We start from the raw sequence: 23534 nt of genomic DNA, 5'->3' as shown, positions 1-23534 counted from the left end.
ACGAAAACCAAAACAAAGAAAATGCTGTTAGGTTTTCATTTCAACCCAAGACAAAGCCTCTTTTGGGGGTAACCACATTGCCCAAAATTATTCTCCCATTCTTTATTCATCTGAATTTCGTTTATATTAAACAACATTCTTGTAATTTAAGATTTCTTTTACTCAAATTCTAATTAGAAACTAAATTGAATTTTATTATAATTATACTGCTATTAGATTACTTAGTGATTAAATTTTTGGATACATAACATATACCGTATTTGTACTCTCTTTTTTTATCTTCATGTTTATATTAGATTATTATTTTTCTCGTTCATGTTAATAGATAAGATCGAACTATATTAAATCTCGTATCTCGTGTGTATCTTATTCTATGTTCATTTATTTTTTTCGCTCCTAAATTTCTAATGTAACCCTATAAATAAATAATAGAAATTAAAGTTATTGATTAAGCATTAGATGTCAAAAAGTGATTGCAGTTACAAATCTTTTATAATTTTAGTGAATTTCTTTTCTTTATCCATGCTATTTTTCCTTTTAAGAGTTTACACAGATATTTATGTCTTAAATTTTTTTACTGTCATCTGATTATGTTATCTATTTGTGTAACTTGTAAAAGTGATTATATCTTTCGACAATATCATTTCAAAGATTCAAATCTAAATTCTCTTTGTGAAAGTATAATATACTTTTCCATCGATCCAATATTTATTAGATCAATTTTTATTATAAATCGATTTAAGTTTAAATTATATTTTATCAAATTCGTATTAAATTTAAAATAACAAATTTTGAATCGAGTTCAAGTCAAACGTTAACCAATTAAGTTAAATGATAAAGTGAAAACACTAAAAACAAATTATCATCCCTCGGGTAATTTATTTAAGATGCCGAAGTCACCTCTTGATACAGATCAACGGCTATTGTTCATCACCCTTACTATCATCACAACAATCAATCAACTTGGTATCTACACACGTCAGCATCTGAGCCCTATTCGCTTGCAGCTCCCAGTCAGTGGACCCCACTACACACAGACTCTGAGATAAAATCCGAGCCCAACCGCAACGGGCATGCCCACCAGATAGAAAGCGCCGAGGTTCACGTTAGCCGCGGTGGACGGACGTGCACTCCCTCTGAGGACCCCACATCCCACCGTTTGGGGACAGTTCCCGAGCTCGCATAGTCCTAGGATTGGAAGCGCAATCGATGTCAGCCGTAGGATCTCCGAGTCTGATGTGAACATCATGGCCCACATAGCCCTCATTGCTGAAGCAAACGTCGAAGCTGATATGCCCATCATGGCGGACAAAAACACCGCCACCACAGCGGATAGCCTCGCGGTGTAAGGACGGTTTTCCCCCAGGGCGTTCCCAACTCGCGTCGAGACCGCGAAACTCAGCGAAGAAGGGAAAACGTATATCAACGACGTCGTTTGAATCAATATCCCCATGGAAGCAACCGTCGCCTTCGGGTTCGCCAAAATCCCACACAGAACGATCATGATCTCGTACCACCACCACTCCAAACAAACCGATAAGCAGCTCGGTGCCGCCAGCTTCAGCAGCGGTTTCCAGCCGGTGAAACATTCCAAGCTCGGCTTCTCCCATGTCGGCTCATGTATGCCGGAGTACCAAACGTAAACAACGAGGGAAACGAGGACGAAGAAGTTGGAGATGGAAGCCGAAGCAGCCACGCCGGCAACGCCGAAGTTGAAATGGGAAACGAGAATGAGATTGATCTGTAAATGGAGAATGGTGGCGATGAGGGTTGCAAAAGTGAGCGGGTGTGTGAATCCTTGAGCTCGAAGGTAAATGCGGATAGGGTGAACCAACGAGTTGGTGAAAAGGTCCGGCAGAGAGAACAACATGTACTTCTGGCCGATGCGAGTGATATTAGGATCTTGACGAAGATAAACGAAGATATTAAACATGTTCATCCAAAAAACCGATATTAAAACCGACGTGAACAAGAGGAAAACCACGTAACGATGCAGGGTTAATGACAGAAGTTTAGTTCTTCGAGCACCAAAGGCTTGGGAACAAAGCGGCTCCATACCTAAAGCAAGCCCAAAAAGCACCGAATACCCCGTAATGTTAGCAAATGCTATAGCTAATGAACCGGCGGCGAGCTCGACATCGCCAAGACGCCCTAGGAAGACCATGGAAACCATGGAACGAGAATAGAGAATGAGACCGGTCAAGGCTATGGGAAAAGCTAGACTAAAAAGCGATTTCGCTTCCGTTACGATCTCCGACACCAAGGGGTATTGCTGATGATGATCATGATGCTTTTCCGGATCTTTCATGGAGTCGGGCAATGGTAAAAGATCGAAATAAAGATGGGTTTGGGAGGGTTTGTCGGTGGGATGAGTACCGGTGCCGGTGCAGGTGCCTTGGTTACACATGGTTATAAGCTTAGAGATATTCTTATAAAGAGCACTCCCTCTCTAAAGGACATAACCTTAGAATCGATGGTGTTTGTGCTTCAACTGAGATATAACACACACTATGTGTATATATATATAGGAGGAGCCGAGGTGGGGTTTTATTAATTTATTTTGTTTTACTTTATTACGTGGTTTAAAGAAAGAGGCATCAGTGTTTGTCATATAGGTTCAATTTCCGATAAGTGAAATGTTGTTTTTACGAGATATTGCTCTGTTTCTTTTAGCTGATTTCATGATTATTGGTATCTTTCTTCTCCACAAGGCTCGCCACTGATCTCCGTTTCTCATAATGTGATTTACACTACGTGAAATGGTAATGGCACGTGCATTTAAAAGCTGGATTCTGTCTCTCTTTTTACCACTGAGAGAGCCGTGGAGTAGGGTACAAGAGAGGACTGATAACAGAGTAGGGGCCTGAGTTTCCAACGACCGAGTTTTACACTTCTATTTATCTGATTGGCCGTCTTATCTTTTTCATCCAAAGTTTAGGATTACGTGATCAACGGAGGAGAAAGAGGTATACCAGAATTCACCCCACCATGTATGATTGTGGCTATGAGAGCTCCTCCCATTGCCAAACTAGAGAAAATCAGGAGCTTCTCTCTTGTTCCTGAAGTGTAAAACACTGTACTGAATAGCTTCTTGATGGACATTGAAATTTAAGTGAGGGCTGCCCCATTGATAATAATGGTTTTATAACTTATCCAAGTTCTGAAAATTGCTACTTTTTCCCCTTCTAATTTAAGTGAGGGTTGCCTCATTGAATAGCTATGGTTTCCTAATATTTTTATAAACATAATTCCAAATTTTAGATTTCGGGTTTAAAATATTACTTGCATTCATTTAGAGAGGTTTTATATATTTTTCCCCCTTCATTTAGGATTAGAAATATTTTTAACAAGACATACAATTTGGTTAAATTTGATTTGATATATAATAAAATCATCTTGCCGAGAAAAAAATATATTTTTTGCTTTAACAGCACAATTTGCATTAGTAAAAAGTGTAGTTAATATTGGATGTTGACCACAACCAAATACAACTGTTTTTTTTATTTAAAAAAAGCTGGTCAAATTGTGGTTTATGATCCTTTATTTTATTAAGCTTAAATTATTCTTTTAATAGTATGAGTTGATTTCAATGTTGTATATGTTCATAATATTTCTTAGTATTGACAACACACCTGTAAACGTAGCTACTTGAACCCAATACCTCTAGAGAAATAATATTCTCTTTAATTAGTGAGTTTAAATTCCTTTAAAAAAATGCTTACAAACACATAAAAATATATGTAAAATAATGAATAAAATGAAATCAGAATACCAGCTTAAAGAGACAAAATGTAAATAACTATAAAAAAATGGAAGATAACTTCCGAGTTAAAGGGATGCTTTTATTTAACTATTTAAGGGCAATTTAATATTACTTCTTAAGAGTGTCGTAAAAAATGTTCTTAAATATTTTGTTTGGATTTCAAGGTTTAGTACCACAGTATAAAGCGTGCTTTTAAAAAAGATAAAATATATATGTTAGATATAATATTGTAAAAAGAAGATAAATTATTGATGATAATAATTTTAGGTTATTATAATGGGTTGGCTTAAAAACTTAATCTAAAGAGTACTTTTGAGGAGCAATGTTAAACACACCCTTAGATTAAGTAATGATATTATAGGAGGGATCAAATTATAAAAATAAAGTGTAGGGACTAAATTCCAATTTTGAGTATAGATGAAGACCCGAAATCAGAATTTGACCCAAGAGAAAGGGAGATTATAATATATATGAAGATCGAATCATGCCAAAAAGCCAAACTTTTTGAACAGCTATATCGGCCTTTTGAGATGGGCCGGGCGGGGGTATTCCTGGTTCAGAATATACAACAAAGCTCAAAAGTTAAAATTTGCAGTGCTTGCTGGTTTAACTGTCAAAAGGAATACCAGAGAAAGATACATACATACAGACATACATATGTATATATGTGTGAAAAGGCCAGCTACTTGCCTCACACGCACTGACAAAGCTAATATTCCAATAGAGAAGGTATGTGATGCAAAGAACCTGTAATATTCACATTGTCATTTGCATGCAGACATTGATACGAAAACGCAACATGGAAGAAACAAAAGGTCCCCTATGGGTAGGGAGGAGGGTACTTGCTTTGCTTTAAAAGGCATGCATATATATTTTAAATTTCCTAGTATGTATGTTTGGAATGTGCCCTTTGTGTGTGTGGGACTTGATATCCTATCCCTAATGGTTTGAGCTGGAACATTCTAAAACCAGGGACCAAACTGTAAGAGACCCACACGCATGCCGTAGCCCACGTGGGGCGCATTTCTGCACATGGTTTGTGAGACATTCTTGTCTAAAATATCCACCTTTACGAATGTAAAACAACTCTGATTTGAGGTTTTTAAATTACTAGCTTGGACTAGGAGTCTAGGACCTTCCCTTGAGCGAGCCACAATGTTTGACCCACTTCATGTTGCACCTCGGAAACAAAAACAATGGGCGAATTGGCTAATGGGGTTGCTGTATATTCGATTTAGACCCATTGGAGAGAGGGATTACAGTCAGATTGTTTTGTGTTCCACAAAGTGAGCACATGTTTTGATTTTCCTTAATTCATGCAGAAGTGATCGGACATAGATTGTGATCACTCACTAAAGTGTTTACAGCTTAACCCGCTTCATTCGTGTAAGTTCAATTATACTTAAAAAATTATGATCACTAAGTTTGAAATTGTTATGAAATCGGAAAAATAATGACGAACAAGATCGCAAAGCAAGAACACATATTTACATGAAAAATCCTAAACGAAAAAACACAAACAATGGAGAAGAAATTCATTACGTTGAAAATATGTTTTGAATCCCACTATTGCAACACGACGAATCCACACAAAATTCCTTCTTCTCTTGGTTTTGATTCTTCACCAAACAAGTTGTATTGTGAACTTCTAGGGCAAACCAAAAACAAAATTGAGGTCATACTATCTAACAAAAGTCAACAACTAGAACCTGTCTAATTCAAATCCTAAAATAATTTGAATTAAAAAATGTTTTGAATCCAAAATAAGTCCAACTAGAATGTCCAAACTGAACATCAGAAACCGAAATGATCAATATATATAAACCAAAATGACTTAACCTAAAATAATCAAACTCAAATACCAAATTAGAATGAGAAAAATCGAAATGATTTAGGCTCGATATGACTAGTCACAAATTCGAATATCCTAAACCCAAAATGAGTCTAACTCAAAACAACTTAAACCCAAAAAAATTGAATCGAACTTAAATTTATCAACAAAAATTAAAATTCAAACTAGTATTGTTTAAACATAAGACTAATAATGCAACAGTTAATTGATGAATGTAGAGGATTGCAAATCCCACTCATCATATTATTAGTGGCCCTGGCTCACGCTCCAATGAATCAGCAGATGAAATGTTCCATTAGAGCAAAACTTATGTATATAAACTAATCTTCATCGTACCATTGATATTCTTCCTTTCTTTCCATGTAAAACATGAGAAAGCATACAACATGTATTAGTTGACCGCCATTTAGATGGAACAAAAGAAGAGATTGGATCTCCCACTGGACAAAGATGATCAATAGAAAATGGTTTGCCCAAAAGGAAAAACACTTGCATGATGGGAATTAGATATGATAGGATTTGAGGGGTCGGCTGACAAATCACCAACGAAATTGGAAAGGCTATGACTGCTTTAAGAATGAACAAAAATGCCATGGATAATGTTTTCTTCTTTCGGATTCATGAATTCTAAAGACTCCACCAAAAAAACATTTACATATTTTGCCAAGTCAATTTCATGGTGCCGATTTGATTCCATTATTCTCGTCCAAAAGTTCCTTTTTGACAAATTGCATATTATAAATGGAAATTGTATACAACATCATCAATGTTTACATATAATAACTTTACTTGTGGTATTTTTCATGGTTAATGACAATATTAGTCTTAGATTGATTTGATTATTTCTTTCCTCGTTTTCTCATTTCTCTTCCTCCAAACTTTGTTAAATTTTTATGTTTTGTTTTGCATATATGAGTTTTGCTATTTTATGTTGTTTGATTAGTTTTCTCATATTCTTGTGAAAATAGTGGATAGTTTTATTTGTCAGTGTAATATTTATTTTCTTTTCTCAATGTTATATTCAACGTCTCTTTTTCATTTGACATATATTTGGTATTCTTGTTGATCTATTCTTGTTTTAGAGCATTCGGTTAATTCTCTTTTATTCATAGACACTCTCATCCTCCAAAGATAGGTCACAATTTAATTGCGATAAAACTAATTGTGATAAACCCTAACCAACCCCCTTTTCCTTTTTTTTTTAAAATTAAAAAAAAAACCCATAGCTTTATACTAAAAACGGTGATAATTGAACGATTTCCTAGTATCTCTATATAACTTGAACCCGGTAATATGGTATGCCAACCCTTAGGTATGTTTGTTAGGGAAATCAAAATGTCAAGCATAAACAATCTTAAAGTTATAGTATTAGTGTTTTAATTTAAATAGTTTACATTATCTTACAAGGATGGGGTTGATTTAAGAGTGGTTAACAATTTAAATAGTAAGAAAATCAAGGTGGGGTTGAAATGAAAGATGTAAAGGTTAACTAATAAGGAATCTAATGATGGTTAAAATCTAATTATTTCTCTAAGATGTGCTTAATTTAAGGGAACCAACCCTGTTGGATTGCCCCATCAACCGGTCAATCTCCTAAAGTAAAAAGATTTATTTTTGATACATTTAAGGATGCAACAATTACACTATTTACACCTAATTAAAAATTCTAATTATCAACTAATCGAATCTTAGTTCGATTGGTATGATTGTTATTGTAACATTCAAGAAGAAAGTTTGAGCCAACTTAAAAGCGCATGATCCTTATTCCAAAAATAATTTAATTATCAATAGACTAAAAACAAATCCTTATACACGTAATGACATAGTCATGATGAAACTTCGTATGGACAAATATAAGTACGGATAAAATGATGATCAAAATCTATTTATTAAATCATCAAATTAAAATTAAAAAGGGAGGGTTATGATCTATTTTTTTTTAATTTTGAAATTAAAAGGGGCCTAAAAAGTATTTAAATCGAAAAAAAATAGGTTAAGACTTAATTAGTTTCAAAACTAAGAGGGACCTAAATAAAAATTAAATCCAAAACTGTTGAAGATCATGTCATGACTCCTTCCACGTTATACATAATTTTATTTTATTCACCACCAATGTACGAAAATATACTAACGTTATAAATAATTTAATCTCTTAAATTATTTTATCTATCGACAGTGTACTATAGTATAAGAACACACAAAAGAAAGTGGGCTTCTTGCTCATCCGAATTTAATTTAATTTTGATATTTCTCATATTGATCTCATCCTATTTAAAATTTATTTGTAATAATGACCATATTTCTAAAAATTGTTAAATGCTGAAAGAGGTATGGAGATGGAGCTGAAGATGTGCTAGCTCTAGAATCAAATGGAGACTACACCAAAGAAATTGGTTACCTTAGGTTCTCTGATTACAACAACAGCATAAAATGCAACATTTCTTCAGAGAATCTGTTCAACAATGTGTGGTACCAAGCTGAAGAGATATTCTCAGTGGATGGGGTTCCAGAACAAAGACAGCATGCGTTCTGGGTTCCAGTCAACGACCACTACTTTACCACTGCAGAAAGAGTTGAGGTAAAAGTTAAAATCATAAACAAGAAAAGGCTTAATCGCTTCAGATTTGACGTGTTAAAAATTAGTCATTATAAAGGTACACGTGTTTTAAATGCGATTCGTATCATATTTGTTTAATGTTTCAAACTAACAATTGAGTTAATGAAATGAGGTACGATATTAATACTTTTAAGAGATCAGGTTTTGAGACTTGGTGGATGCGCGAATGCAACTTGCTTACCAAGACCACCGATGGTGGTGAGAGTAGAAAGAGAGATCAGCTCCAACATCTTTGTGGACAACAGAGCTTATCGTGAGTTGTTGAACGCCAAGTTCAATGCAACAGCAATCGACATGGAGACGGCTGCAGTTGCCCTTGTCTGTCACCAACAAAACACGCCCTTCATTGCATTCAGATCCTTGTCTGATTTAGCCGTTGGGGTTTCTGCCTTGTCCAATGAAGCCTCTGCGTTTGCCTCTTTGGCAGCTCAAAATGCAGTTGATGTTCTTATTAGCTTCACTTCCTTGTTATCTTCATAAGCACATGCCACCAGTTTCTTTCCAAGCCATTTCTTTTGAAATTTTTAAATGATAAATTGATTGCTAGTTTGTTAATGGAAATCCCAACTTCAATAACAACATTGGGTCTTCTTTATATACGAATTATAATTTATACAAATGAATAATGTTAGAATTATGTGATTCAAATTCTCTTTGGTTCTGTCTGAGATGATTTAAAAGAAAAATTCATCTAAAGCAGAAACTAAAATGAGAATATATGGTGACGAGGTACGAAACATTTTAATCGGTGTAAAACTTCATTAAACCCAAGCTTAATGATTAAAATGACTTTTTATGTTTTTTTCCGTTCGCAAACGACGTCGTCTCTCTTGGAAAGTCAGAAAAGACTGAATCTCAAAAGAATCTCACAGAATCATTAGGCAAAAGGACGGGAAAATGGAGCAACCACTACCGAAGAGTTGGAGCATACACACCCGACCCGAGATCATCGCCAAGTACGATATCCTGGAGCGCGTAGGTTCAGGCGCCTACTCCGACGTCTACAGGGCGCGTCGACTCTCCGACAACCTCATAGTCGCCCTCAAGGAAGTCCACGACTACCAATCGGCGTTCAGGGAAATCGAGGCCTCGCAAATGCTTCATAACTGCCCCAACATAGTCGTCTTGCACGAGTACTTTTGGCGGGAAGACGAGGATGCCGTGCTCGTCTTGGAGTTCTTGAGGACCGATTTGGCGGCGGTTATCCGCGACGCGAAAAAGAAGGAAGGTGGGATATGGGTCGGTGAAATTAAGAGGTGGATGCTCCAGATTTTGTGTGGGGTTGACGCTTGTCATCGGAAGTTTAGGGTTTAGGGTTCAGGGGTCAGGGGTCAGGGGTCAGGGGTCAGGGGTCAGGGGTCAGGGTTCAGGGTTCAGGGTTCAGGGTTTAGGGTTCAGGGTTCAGGGTTCAGGGTTCAGGGTTCAGGGTTCAGGGTTCAGGGTTCAGGGTTCAGGGTTCAGGGTTTAGGGTTCAGGGTTCAGGGTTCAGGGTTCAGGGAGGAGGGTACTTGCTTTGCTTTAAAAGGCATGCATATATATTTTAAATTTCCTAGTATGTATGTTTGGAATGTGCCCTTTGTGTGTGGGACTTATATCCTATCCCTAATGGTTTGAGCTGGAACATTCTAAAACCAGGGACCAAACTGTAAGAGACCCACATGCATGCCGTAGCCCACGTGGGGCGCATTTCTGCACATGGTTTGTGAGACATTCTTGTCTAAAATATCCACCTTTACGAATGTAAAACAACTCTGATTTGAGGTTTTTAAATTACTAGCTTGGACTAGGAGTCTAGGACCTTCCCTTGAGCGAGCCACAATGTTTGACCCACTTCATGTTGCACCTCGGAAACAAAAACAATGGGCGAATTGGCTAATGGGGTTGCTGTATATTCGATTTAGACCCATTGGAGAGAGGGATTACAGTCAGATTGTTTTGTGTTCCACAAAGTGAGCACATGTTTTGATTTTCCTTAATTCATGCAGAAGTGATCGGACATAGATTGTGATCACTCACTAAAGTGTTTACAGCTTAACCCGCTTCATTCGTGTAAGTTCAATTATACTTAAAAAATTATGATCACTAAGTTTGAAATTGTTATGAAATCGGAAAAATAATGACGAACAAGATCGCAAAGCAAGAACACATATTTACATGAAAAATCCTAAACGAAAAAACACAAACAATGGAGAAGAAATTCATTACGTTGAAAATATGTTTTGAATCCCACTATTGCAACACGACGAATCCACACAAAATTCCTTCTTCTCTTGGTTTTGATTCTTCACCAAACAAGTTGTATTGTGAACTTCTAGGGCAAACCAAAAACAAAATTGAGGTCATACTATCTAACAAAAGTCAACAACTAGAACCTGTCTAATTCAAATCCTAAAATAATTTGAATTAAAAAATGTTTTGAATCCAAAATAAGTCCAACTAGAATGTCCAAACTGAACATCAGAAACCGAAATGATCAATATATATATAAACCAAAATGACTTAACCTAAAATAATCAAACTCAAATACCAAATTAGAATGAGAAAAATCGAAATGATTTAGGCTCGATATGACTAGTCACAAATTCGAATATCCTAAACCCAAAATGAGTCTAACTCAAACAACTTAAACCCAAAAAATTGAATCGAACTTAAATTTATCAACAAAAATTAAAATTCAAACTAGTATTGTTTAAACATAAGACTAATAATGCAACAGTTAATTGATGAATGTAGAGGATTGCAAATCCCACTCATCATATTATTAGTGGCCCTGGCTCACGCTCCAATGAATCAGCAGATGAAATGTTCCATTAGAGCAAAACTTATGTATATAAACTAATCTTCATCGTACCATTGATATTCTTCCTTTCTTTCCATGTAAAACATGAGAAAGCATACAACATGTATTAGTTGACCGCCATTTAGATGGAACAAAAGAAGAGATTGGATCTCCCACTGGACAAAGATGATCAATAGAAAATGGTTTGCCCAAAAGGAAAAACACTTGCATGATGGGAATTAGATATGATAGGATTTGAGGGGTCGGCTGACAAATCACCAACGAAATTGGAAAGGCTATGACTGCTTTAAGAATGAACAAAAATGCCATGGATAATGTTTTCTTCTTTCGGATTCATGAATTCTAAAGACTCCACCAAAAAAACATTTACATATTTTGCCAAGTCAATTTCATGGTGCCGATTTGATTCCATTATTCTCGTCCAAAAGTTCCTTTTTGACAAATTGCATATTATAAATGGAAATTGTATACAACATCATCAATGTTTACATATAATAACTTTACTTGTGGTATTTTTCATGGTTAATGACAATATTAGTCTTAGATTGATTTGATTATTTCTTTCCTCGTTTTCTCATTTCTCTTCCTCCAAACTTTGTTAAATTTTTATGTTTTGTTTTGCATATATGAGTTTTGCTATTTTATGTTGTTTGATTAGTTTTCTCATATTCTTGTGAAAATAGTGGATAGTTTTATTTGTCAGTGTAATATTTATTTTCTTTTCTCAATGTTATATTCAACGTCTCTTTTTCATTTGACATATATTTGGTATTCTTGTTGATCTATTCTTGTTTTAGAGCATTCGGTTGATTCTCTTTTATTCATAGACACTCTCATCCTCCAAAGATAGGTCACAATTTAATTGCGATAAAACTAATTGTGATAAACCCTAACCAACCCCCTTTTCCTTTTTTTTTAAAAATTTAAAAAAAAACCCATAGCTTTATACTAAAAACGGTGATAATTGAACGATTTCCTAGTATCTCTATATAACTTGAACCCGGTAATATGGTATGCCAACCCTTAGGTATGTTTGTTAGGGAAATCAAAATGTCAAGCATAAACAATCTTAAAGTTATAGTATTAGTGTTTTAATTTAAATAGTTTACATTATCTTACAAGGATGGGGTTGATTTAAGAGTGGTTAACAATTTAAATAGTAAGAAAATCAAGGTGGGGTTGAAATGAAAGATGTAAAGGTTAACTAATAAGGAATCTAATGATGGTTAAAATCTAATTATTTCTCTAAGATGTGCTTAATTTAAGGGAACCAACCCTGTTGGATTGCCCCATCAACCGGTCAATCTCCTAAAGTAAAAAGATTTATTTTTGATACATTTAAGGATGCAACAATTACACTATTTACACCTAATTAAAAATTCTAATTATCAACTAATCGAATCTTAGTTCGATTGGTATGATTGTTATTGTAACATTCAAGAAGAAAGTTTGAGCCAACTTAAAAGCGCATGATCCTTATTCCAAAAATAATTTAATTATCAATAGACTAAAAAACAAATCCTTATACACGTAATGACATAGTCATGATGAAACTTCGTATGGACAAATATAAGTACGGATAAAATGATGATCAAAATCTATTTATTAAATCATCAAATTAAAATTAAAAAGGGAGGGTTATGATCTATTTTTTTTAATTTTGAAATTAAAAGGGGCCTAAAAAGTATTTAAATCGAAAAAAAATAGGTTAAGACTTAATTAGTTTCAAAACTAAGAGGGACCTAAATAAAAATTAAATCCAAAACTGTTGAAGATCATGTCATGACTCCTTCCACGTTATACATAATTTTATTTTATTCACCACCAATGTACGAAAATATACTAACGTTATAAATAATTTAATCTCTTAAATTATTTTTATCTATCGACAGTGTACTATAGTATAAGAACACACAAAAGAAAGTGGGCTTCTTGCTCATCCGAATTTAATTTAATTTTGATATTTCTCATATTGATCTCATCCTATTTAAAATTTATTTGTAATAATGACCATATTTCTAAAAATTGTTAAATGCTGAAAGAGGTATGGAGATGGAGCTGAAGATGTGCTAGCTCTAGAATCAAATGGAGACTACACCAAAGAAATTGGTTACCTTAGGTTCTCTGATTACAACAACAGCATAAAATGCAACATTTCTTCAGAGAATCTGTTCAACAATGTGTGGTACCAAGCTGAAGAGATATTCTCAGTGGATGGGGTTCCAGAACAAAGACAGCATGCGTTCTGGGTTCCAGTCAACGACCACTACTTTACCACTGCAGAAAGAGTTGAGGTAAAAGTTAAAATCATAAACAAGAAAAGGCTTAATCGCTTCAGATTTGACGTGTTAAAAATTAGTCATTATAAAGGTACACGTGTTTTAAATGCGATTCGTATCATATTTGTTTAATGTTTCAAACTAACAATTGAGTTAATGAAATGAGGTACGATATTAATACTTTTAAGAGATCAGGTTTTGAGACTTGGTGGATGCGCGAATGCAACTTGCTTACCAAGACCACCGATGGTGGTGAGAGTAGAAAGAGAGATCAGCTCCAACATCTTTGTGGACAACAGAGCTTATCGTGAGTTGTTGAACGCCAAGTTCAATGCAACAGCAATCGACATGGAGACGGCTGCAGTTGCCCTTGTCTGTCACCAACAAAACACGCCCTTCATTGCATTCAGATCCTTGTCTGATTTAGCCGTTGGGGTTTCTGCCTTGTCCAATGAAGCCTCTGCGTTTGCCTCTTTGGCAGCTCAAAATGCAGTTGATGTTCTTATTAGCTTCACTTCCTTGTTATCTTCATAAGCACATGCCACCAGTTTCTTTCCAAGCCATTTCTTTTGAAATTTTTAAATGATAAATTGATTGCTAGTTTGTTAATGGAAATCCCAACTTCAATAACAACATTGGGTCTTCTTTATATACGAATTATAATTTATACAAATGAATAATGTTAGAATTATGTGATTCAAATTCTCTTTGGTTCTGTCTGAGATGATTTAAAAGAAAAATTCATCTAAAGCAGAAACTAAAATGAGAATATATGGTGACGAGGTACGAAACATTTTAATCGGTGTAAAACTTCATTAAACCCAAGCTTAATGATTAAAATGACTTTTATGTTTTTTTCCGTTCGCAAACGACGTCGTCTCTCTTGGAAAGTCAGAAAAGACTGAATCTCAAAAGAATCTCACAGAATCATTAGGCAAAAGGACGGGAAAATGGAGCAACCACTACCGAAGAGTTGGAGCATACACACCCGACCCGAGATCATCGCCAAGTACGATATCCTGGAGCGCGTAGGTTCAGGCGCCTACTCCGACGTCTACAGGGCGCGTCGACTCTCCGACAACCTCATAGTCGCCCTCAAGGAAGTCCACGACTACCAATCGGCGTTCAGGGAAATCGAGGCCTCGCAAATGCTTCATAACTGCCCCAACATAGTCGTCTTGCACGAGTACTTTTGGCGGGAAGACGAGGATGCCGTGCTCGTCTTGGAGTTCTTGAGGACCGATTTGGCGGCGGTTATCCGCGACGCGAAAAAGAAGGAAGGTGGGATATGGGTCGGTGAAATTAAGAGGTGGATGCTCCAGATTTTGTGTGGGGTTGACGCTTGTCATCGGAAGTTTAGGGTTTAGGGTTCAGGGGTCAGGGGTCAGGGGTCAGGGGTCAGGGGTCAGGGTTCAGGGTTCAGGGTTCAGGGTTCAGGGTTCAGGGTTCAGGGTTCAGGGTTCAGGGTTCAGGGTTCAGGGTTCAGGGTTCAGGGTTCAGGGTTCAGGGTTCAGGGTTCAGGGTTCAGGGTTCAGGGAGGAGGGTACTTGCTTTGCTTTAAAAGGCATGCATATATATTTTAAATTTCCTAGTATGTATGTTTGGAATGTGCCCTTTGTGTGTGGGACTTGATATCCTATCCCTAATGGTTTGAGCTGGAACATTCTAAAACCAGGGACCAAACTGTAAGAGACCCACATGCATGCCGTAGCCCACGTGGGGCGCATTTCTGCACATGGTTTGTGAGACATTCTTGTCTAAAATATCCACCTTTACGAATGTAAAACAACTCTGATTTGAGGTTTTTAAATTACTAGCTTGGACTAGGAGTCTAGGACCTTCCCTTGAGCGAGCCACAATGTTTGACCCACTTCATGTTGCACCTCGGAAACAAAAACAATGGGCGAATTGGCTAATGGGGTTGCTGTATATTCGATTTAGACCCATTGGAGAGAGGGATTACAGTCAGATTGTTTTGTGTTCCACAAAGTGAGCACATGTTTTGATTTTCCTTAATTCATGCAGAAGTGATCGGACATAGATTGTGATCACTCACTAAAGTGTTTACAGCTTAACCCGCTTCATTCGTGTAAGTTCAATTATACTTAAAAAATTATGATCACTAAGTTTGAAATTGTTATGAAATCGGAAAAATAATGACGAACAAGATCGCAAAGCAAGAACACATATTTACATGAAAAATCCTAAACGAAAAAACACAAACAATGGAGAAGAAATTCATTACGTTGAAAATATGTTTTGAATCCCACTATTGCAACACGACGAATCCACACAAAATTCCTTCTTCTCTTGGTTTTGATTCTTCACCAAACAAGTTGTATTGTGAACTTCTAGGGCAAACCAAAAACAAAATTGAGGTCATACTATCTAACAAAAGTCAACAACTAGAACCTGTCTAATTCAAATCCTAAAATAATTTGAATTAAAAAATGTTTTGAATCCAAAATAAGTCCAACTAGAATGTCCAAACTGAACATCAGAAACCGAAATGATCAATATATATATAAACCAAAATGACTTAACCTAAAATAATCAAACTCAAATACCAAATTAGAATGAGAAAAATCGAAATGATTTAGGCTCGATATGACTAGTCACAAATTCGAATATCCTAAACCCAAAATGAGTCTAACTCAAAACAACTTAAACCCAAAAAAATTGAATCGAACTTAAATTTATCAACAAAAATTAAAATTCAAACTAGTATTGTTTAAACATAAGACTAATAATGCAACAGTTAATTGATGAATGTAGAGGATTGCACCTTCCCGAGATTGAAGAACAAGATTTACAGAAAAGTTTTCACTCAAGAACATCTTCTGTCGAGCCTCACAATCTAACAACATCTCAGTAAGAATATCAAGAGAAAAATTTTCTCGTGATGCAATTACAATAATAGACTCAAATTCCATTGTAAGTCCAGCTAACACAACATTAACATGTTCTTGCTCAGTAACCACACTACCTGAAGCATTCAACAAATCACATATGGATTTGACTTTGGCAAGATACTCCCTAATCGTCAAACCAGTCTTTCGCTGGGAATGAAGATTATGTCGAAGAGAAGAAATCTTGGCACTGGAACGAGCACCAAACAGACGAGATATAGTATTCCAGATTGACATCGCAGTTGTAAGTCCAGTCAAGTGAGGCAGAACCTCTGTACTCACAGTAGTTAAAAGCCAGGAAGCAAGCAGTTTATCTTGCTGACGATGAGCTGCAAACACTGGATTCTCTTCAAGTTGTCCAGACGCATTAGTGATGAACTCATCTGGTGCAACATATCCGACTGAGATGAACCTCAGCAACCCATAGCCATCAATTATCAACGCCACTTGATGCTTCCAAAGAAGGTATGTGGATTCAGTGAGTTTAACAGTATCATGCTTTGGTATGTGTTGAATGCCAAACATACGTTGAGATGTTCCCGGACTCAGGGAAGAAGCATTCGGAGACACATCCTCGGGATCAACCGTCAAATCAACCATGATGCCAAGAATCACACGAGACGTGAAAGCTTAATCTCGTGCAGCTACTGAAAAGGAGAAGACACAGCGGAAGAAACACACCCAGGTATTGGCGAAAGATACCATGATAAGATAGCAGTTTAACTATCTATGAAAACAAGAAAGAAACTGAAAGATCTTGTAATCTTTTTATTATCAAGAAGCTGATCTCTCTTGAATTAGAGAGCAGTATTTATACAGTCAATAAGGAAAGTATATGCTGCTATAAAGAACGGTTAACAGCTCAACAAACTAACTGCTACAATCTAACAAACTATTCTAGAACAACATTATTCTAGAACTCACAACATATCCACAATCACAAGCACATGTTCACTAACATTCACCCTGCTTTATTAACTTCTTCAGCACTTCTTGACTTCAATACATAAGACCTCGAAAGGAAGCTACACAACAACTTAACGCTATCGTTCGTACAAGATGTCGAACCAGCAGCGCCCGATCACTTTCCCCGCGTTCAGACAACACAACCGTAAAGAAATTTCACACTCACGACTCCAGAGGCCTCCACTGCTAAGTAATTTGACATAGAGCAAGGACAAAGACCAAAGTCACTAGAATGCCATGCTATATCGAACCCGTTCTCATGCTGTCCATGCTATATAAAAAGATGGACAGCATTCCACTCCAGGTATACGAATACATATAACACAGAAAACCAACTAGCCACCCAGACAGCTGTTGCCCACTTGAAGACCAACAACCATCCACCCTCTACAGAGGAGCAACACTACCCTTGCAACCATCCCCACAACTCCAGACCTGCAGACCTCAATGGGATTCAACACCTGCATCAAACCAGTAGATACTAGCAAGTGCAATACAGCAAAACAAGCTCACCCCACAACCAAGTTTTCTATACAACAAATCCAAAATCTAAGATCACAGACTAATTATAATCACCATAACTTTCACCATCATATCATCAATCAGCCCAAGAAAAAGATTTAAAAAAACCAGAAGTGCAGAAAGCGGTCAGAACATCAATGAAACATCAGGGACAAGATAAGGATCCATTCGGCCTTCTGGTAAAATCCATAATATTTGGAACCAGAAGTGGTCATTTACTATTACACCAGAATCCAATCCGAAGGACAGCCACCTCAAAGATTTGATCACCTTTTAGAATTTTGCTTTTGAACAGGGCTACATTCCTGCTAAGCCAAATAGACCATGAAATACCAAAAAAAGGCCATATTCTAAACTTGTTTAGAAGTTTTGCAGAATGGTTGACTATCCCAAATGGTAAGAAAAGATTTCATGTTGTCCGGGATGATAAGATTGACGTTCCAAAAGGTGCACCAATTTACCAAATTCTCCAAACTATCTCATAATGACAAAATAAATGAATGACCGATTCTTGTTTCGAATGAAAAAGCCACATACTGCCGACTCCAAATTTGACACCCCCTCTTTTGGCCAACTCTACAGAGGAAGGGATTCTATGTTGAAGGAGCTTCGAAACGAACGCTTCAACTTTTGGTGGGGCTAAATTTGCCCACACCAAGGACCAAAGAGAATCCTTATCATTTTTGAATATTGATGCATCCCTACAATAAAGCCTTGGACAGTATCTACCATTCGGAGATCCAATCCATGACAAATGATCCACATCGGCTCTAATATTTGCTGTTCTGTTGATTGTATTCATAAAATCATCCCATATGTTAGTTTCCCATTAAAAAGTAACTCTTCTAATTTTAATATTTCAAATCCACGAGCCATTACACTTACACCAAAATCACGAATCTTCCCACTCTTTTAACTGTAACACCGTAAATCAGCAAAAAAACTCTTTTAGAGAGGGAACTTCAGTCCACCAGTCATCCCAAAACTCCATCAGTTCTCCATCTACGACAAATGCACTTCAGGTTTTTGGTGAACAAATCACCATCCTTAGTTAAGGGAAGGCAATGTTTTTTCCACATCCAAGACGATTTCCAAGGATTGAGGGGACGAGGCACTAGTGAAGACTGGTCAGAACCATACTTAGCATCGATTGTCCCCTTCCATAAGCAATCAGACTCGCAACCATACCTTCAAACCCATTTATTAGGTAGAGACCAATTTTTAAGCTGCAAGTCGAAAAAAACCCAACCCATTAATCTTCCCACTCTTTTTAACCCTTCAACATAAACTATAAATTTAAAAATTTATGGATTTGAACCAATAAGTTATTTCAGCGGTAAAATAAAATGTTATTCTTTTTAAATATTATGGGTTCGAGCAATTATGTTTGCAAAATGTGTGTATTGTTAATTGGTTAAGAAAATCCTGAACATATACTACATTTTAATCATCTCAGACTATTGAAAAAATTATAGATTTGTATAGTTATTGTTGATGTATAACTAAGGGAAGAGAAATTTTATAGTATATGACATTAATTCACTCATTTCAATTTGAACGAAAAATTATTTAAAATGGATATAAAATATCAGTATATAATAATTCAATCTTTTTAATTTGAATACAAAATCACTTGAGAAATAACCTTACACTCCTCCCGTCTATGATTGAACATCAACTATTATAAATCTAAAATTTAACTTATTTTGTACGAATTAAGTGACTTCAGTTATTGAAGTGATGATTATTATTCATAGAGATATTGAGTTTGAGCACATCGTCTACAAAAATATTTGAAATACATTATAAAATAATTGGAAATATTTCAATAGAATATTATATTGTAACCTCATACTAATAAAAAATTAACTTATTATAACGTCGGTGAATAACCCAAACATATTTAAGTAGTTAAAACATGAGAAAAGTCAAAGATTGTATCTTTCAAATGTGGAACGGCTTGTCTTGACGATCACTAATCAAGTATTGGTTACTCCAGCTTTGGAAATACTTGCATCTTGACTTTCTCATCCCACCGTCATTCTCATAAATCCAATAATTGTGGACTAATCAAATATAATACACATTCTCTCTAAGCTCTCGTTAATCCTATAATAATCAGGGATGAATTTAAAAATGAGAAAAGTTTTGTGGTTCGACTTTATCCCATGATTTTAACCTATTTCTATTTTTGTCAGATACCATAAAACTATAACTCTTGTCTAGAATATTATGAAGAAAAAAATCAAGATTAATAATATCTATGAAACTATATAATACATGAAATGACTCGATTTAGTTAGGTATATAAGCCACGTGGGTAGCAGTAGTGGTTTGCAAGAGGTCAGGGGACACGAAAACCAAAACAAAGAAAATGCTGTTAGGTTTTCATTTCAACCCAAGACAAAGCCTCTTTTGGGGGTAACCACATTGCCCAAAATTATTCTCCCATTCTTTATTCATCTGAATTTCGTTTATATTAAACAACATTCTTGTAATTTAAGATTTCTTTTACTCAAATTCTAATTAGAAACTAAATTTTATTATAATTATACTGCTATTAGATTACTTAGTGATTAAATTTTTGGATACATAACATATACCGTATTTGTACTCTCTTTTTTATCTTCATGTTTATATTAGATTATTATTTTTCTCGTTCATGTTAATAGATAAGATCGAACTATATTAAATCTCGTATCTCGTGTGTATCTTATTCTATGTCATTTATTTTTTTCGCTCCTAAATTTCTAATGTAACCCTATAAATAAATAATAGAAATTAAAGTTATTGATTAAGCATTAGATGTCAAAAAGTGATTGCAGTTACAAATCTTTTATAATTTTAGTGAATTTCTTTTCTTTATCCATGCTATTTTTCCTTTTAAGAGTTTACACAGATATTATGTCTTAAATTTTTTTACTGTCATCTGATTATGTTATCTATTTGTGTAACTTGTAAAAGTGATTATATCTTTCGACAATATCATTTCAAAGATTCAAATCTAAATTCTCTTTGTGAAAGTATAATATACTTTTCCATCGATCCAATATTTATTAGATCAATTTTTATTATAAATCGATTTAAGTTTAAATTATATTTTATCAAATTCGTATTAAATTTAAAATAACAAATTTTGAATCGAGTTCAAGTCAAACGTTAACCAATTAAGTTAAATGATAAAGTGAAAACACTAAAAACAAATTATCATCCCTCGGGTAATTTATTTAAGATGCCGAAGTCACCTCTTGATACAGATCAACGGCTATTGTTCATCACCCTTACTATCATCACAACAATCATCAACTTGGTATCTACACACGTCAGCATCTGAGCCCTATTCGCTTGCAGCTCCCAGTCAGTGGACCCCACTACACACAGACTCTGAGATAAAATCCGAGCCCAACCGCAACGGGCATGCCCACCAGATAGAAAGCGCCGAGGTTCACGTTAGCCGCGGTGGACGGACGTGCACTCCCTCTGAGGACCCCACATCCCACCGTTTGGGGACAGTTCCCGAGCTCGCATAGTCCTAGGATTGGAAGCGCAATCGATGTCAGCCGTAGGATCTCCGAGTCTGATGTGAACATCATGGCCCACATAGCCCTCATTGCTGAAGCAAACGTCGAAGCTGATATGCCCATCATGGCGGACAAAAACACCGCCACCACAGCGGATAGCCTCGCGGTGTAAGGACGGTTTTCCCCCAGGGCGTTCCCAACTCGCGTCGAGACCGCGAAACTCAGCGAAGAAGGGAAAACGTATATCAACGACGTCGTTTGAATCAATATCCCCATGGAAGCAACCGTCGCCTTCGGGTTCGCCAAAATCCCACACAGAACGATCATGATCTCGTACCACCACCACTCCAAACAAACCGATAAGCAGCTCGGTGCCGCCAGCTTCAGCAGCGGTTTCCAGCCGGTGAAACATTCCAAGCTCGGCTTCTCCCATGTCGGCTCATGTATGCCGGAGTACCAAACGTAAACAACGAGGGAAACGAGGACGAAGAAGTTGGAGATGGAAGCCGAAGCAGCCACGCCGGCAACGCCGAAGTTGAAATGGGAAACGAGAATGAGATTGATCTGTAAATGGAGAATGGTGGCGATGAGGGTTGCAAAAGTGAGCGGGTGTGTGAATCCTTGAGCTCGAAGGTAAATGCGGATAGGGTGAACCAACGAGTTGGTGAAAAGGTCCGGCAGAGAGAACAACATGTACTTCTGGCCGATGCGAGTGATATTAGGATCTTGACGAAGATAAACGAAGATATTAAACATGTTCATCCAAAAAACCGATATTAAAACCGACGTGAACAAGAGGAAAACCACGTAACGATGCAGGGTTAATGACAGAAGTTTAGTTCTTCGAGCACCAAAGGCTTGGGAACAAAGCGGCTCCATACCTAAAGCAAGCCCAAAAAGCACCGAATACCCCGTAATGTTAGCAAATGCTATAGCTAATGAACCGGCGGCGAGCTCGACATCGCCAAGACGCCCTAGGAAGACCATGGAAACCATGGAACGAGAATAGAGAATGAGACCGGTCAAGGCTATGGGAAAAGCTAGACTAAAAGCGATTTCGCTTCCGTTACGATCTCCGACACCAAGGGGTATTGCTGATGATGATCATGATGCTTTTCCGGATCTTTCATGGAGTCGGGCAATGGTAAAAGATCGAAATAAAGATGGGTTTGGGAGGGTTTGTCGGTGGGATGAGTACCGGTGCCGGTGCAGGTGCCTTGGTTACACATGGTTATAAGCTTAGAGATATTCTTATAAAGAGCACTCCCTCTCTAAAGGACATAACCTTAGAATCGATGGTGTTTGTGCTTCAACTGAGATATAACACACACTATGTGTATATATATAGGAGGAGCCGAGGTGGGGTTTTATTAATTTATTTTGTTTTACTTTATTACGTGGTTTAAAGAAAGAGGCATCAGTGTTTGTCATATAGGTTCAATTTCCGATAAGTGAAATGTTGTTTTTACGAGATATTGCTCTGTTTCTTTTAGCTGATTTCATGATTATTGGTATCTTTCTTCTCCACAAGGCTCGCCACTGATCTCCGTTTCTCATAATGTGATTTACACTACGTGAAATGGTAATGGCACGTGCATTTAAAAGCTGGATTCTGTCTCTCTTTTTACCACTGAGAGAGCCGTGGAGTAGGGTACAAGAGAGGACTGATAACAGAGTAGGGGCCTGAGTTTCCAACGACCGAGTTTTACACTTCTATTTATCTGATTGGCCGTCTTATCTTTTTCATCCAAAGTTTAGGATTACGTGATCAACGGAGGAGAAAGAGGTATACCAGAATTCACCCCACCATGTATGATTGTGGCTATGAGAGCTCTCCCATTGCCAAACTAGAGAAAATCAGGAGCTTCTCTCTTGTTCCTGAAGTGTAAAACACTGTACTGAATAGCTTCTTGATGGACATTGAAATTTAAGTGAGGGCTGCCCCATTGATAATAATGGTTTTATAACTTATCCAAGTTCTGAAAATTGCTACTTTTTCCCCTTCTAATTTAAGTGAGGGTTGCCTCATTGAATAGCTATGGTTTCCTAATATTTTTATAAACATAATTCCAAATTTTAGATTTCGGGTTTAAAATATTACTTGCATTCATTTAGAGAGGTTTTATATATTTTTCCCCCTTCATTTAGGATTAGAAATATTTTTAACAAGACATACAATTTGGTTAAATTTGATTTGATATATAATAAAATCATCTTGCCGAGAAAAAAATATATTTTTTGCTTTAACAGCACAATTTGCATTAGTAAAAAGTGTAGTTAATATTGGATGTTGACCACAACCAAA

General features: G+C 36.4%; 2 protein-coding genes and 2 pseudogenes across 2 annotated transcripts; 2 read left to right on the top strand and 2 right to left on the bottom strand.

Annotated features, from left to right (window-relative positions):
• Positions 1-920: 920 nt before the first annotated feature.
• Positions 921-2408, bottom strand: LOC120209094 (annotated as a pseudogene).
• Positions 2409-2759: 351 nt separating this feature from the next.
• Positions 2760-8782, top strand: LOC120209059 (bark storage protein B-like). Its single transcript, XM_039208138.1, has 4 exons — positions 2760-2855; positions 2939-3066; positions 7944-8193; positions 8374-8782. The coding sequence occupies exons 1-4, from the start codon at positions 2760-2762 to the stop codon at positions 8710-8712; spliced, it is 813 nt and encodes a 270-aa protein (XP_039064069.1). The 3' UTR covers positions 8713-8782.
• A 347-nt stretch (positions 8783-9129) lies between these two features.
• On the top strand, positions 9130-13915 carry LOC120209058. The gene is made up of 3 exons (XM_039208137.1): positions 9130-9488; positions 13077-13326; positions 13507-13915. The coding sequence occupies exons 1-3, from the start codon at positions 9130-9132 to the stop codon at positions 13843-13845; spliced, it is 948 nt and encodes a 315-aa protein (XP_039064068.1). The 3' UTR covers positions 13846-13915.
• Positions 13916-20966: 7051 nt separating this feature from the next.
• On the bottom strand, positions 20967-22459 carry LOC120209147 (annotated as a pseudogene).
• Between the last annotated feature and the right edge of the window lie 1075 nt (positions 22460-23534).

The sequence above is a fragment of the Hibiscus syriacus genome, unplaced genomic scaffold (genome assembly GCF_006381635.1).
Source record: "Hibiscus syriacus cultivar Baekdansim isolate YM2019G1 unplaced genomic scaffold, ASM638163v2 tig00018093_pilon, whole genome shotgun sequence".
Classification (NCBI taxonomy): Eukaryota; Viridiplantae; Streptophyta; class Magnoliopsida; order Malvales; family Malvaceae; genus Hibiscus; species Hibiscus syriacus.
This window is presented reverse-complemented; position numbering and strand designations above follow the sequence as displayed.